The sequence below is a fragment of the Buceros rhinoceros genome, unplaced genomic scaffold, assembly GCF_000710305.1.
Source record: "Buceros rhinoceros silvestris isolate BGI_N320 unplaced genomic scaffold, ASM71030v1 scaffold27382, whole genome shotgun sequence".
In the NCBI taxonomy this organism is placed as follows: Eukaryota; Metazoa; Chordata; class Aves; order Bucerotiformes; family Bucerotidae; genus Buceros; species Buceros rhinoceros.
In genome coordinates, this window is record NW_010399865.1 from 1,141 (window position 1) to 1,525 (window position 385).

The 385-nt window shown below is 69.1% G+C and overlaps 1 protein-coding gene across 1 annotated transcript in view; it reads right to left on the reverse strand.

The window, feature by feature from the left end:
* Positions 1-381, reverse strand: part of LOC104489497 (ankyrin repeat domain-containing protein 13B-like) — a gene marked incomplete at both ends in the record, with an annotated part of 1,508 nt that extends 1,127 nt beyond the window's left edge. Inside the window, 2 exons of the mRNA XM_010131662.1 lie at positions 174-205; positions 237-381. Coding sequence (XP_010129964.1) covers positions 174-205; positions 237-381 — 177 coding nt within the window. The remainder of the gene's footprint in view (positions 1-173; positions 206-236) is intronic.
* Between the last annotated feature and the right edge of the window lie 4 nt (positions 382-385).

The following is a 385-nucleotide window of genomic DNA, read 5'->3' on the forward strand; positions in this document are numbered from 1 at the left end:
GGACTGCGGGGCAGAGAGAGACAGCGCCCGGGAGCGTGGCACGGCGTGGCATGACATGGCACGGCACAGCAGAGCTGGGGCCATGTGCATGTACCACCGCGTGAGCAGTGCCCCGGGGAGCTGCAGCAACAGGTTGAGCGTGCCCGTGCTCGTGCCTGTGCCCATGCCAGTGCCCATGGCTGCGCCAGGGCAGCTTGATGGAGGACTGGAGGCAGCGAAGCCCCTCCCCAGCTCACCCGTCCAGCCGCTGCGGTTCTCCTTGCCCACGTCGGCCCCATGCTTCAGCAGCACCCTGGCACACTCGAGATGGCCCAGTGTGGTGGCCAAGTGCAGCGGGGTGCGTCCTCGGGGGTCCAGCTGCTCAATGTCGGCCTGCCGGCAGGGG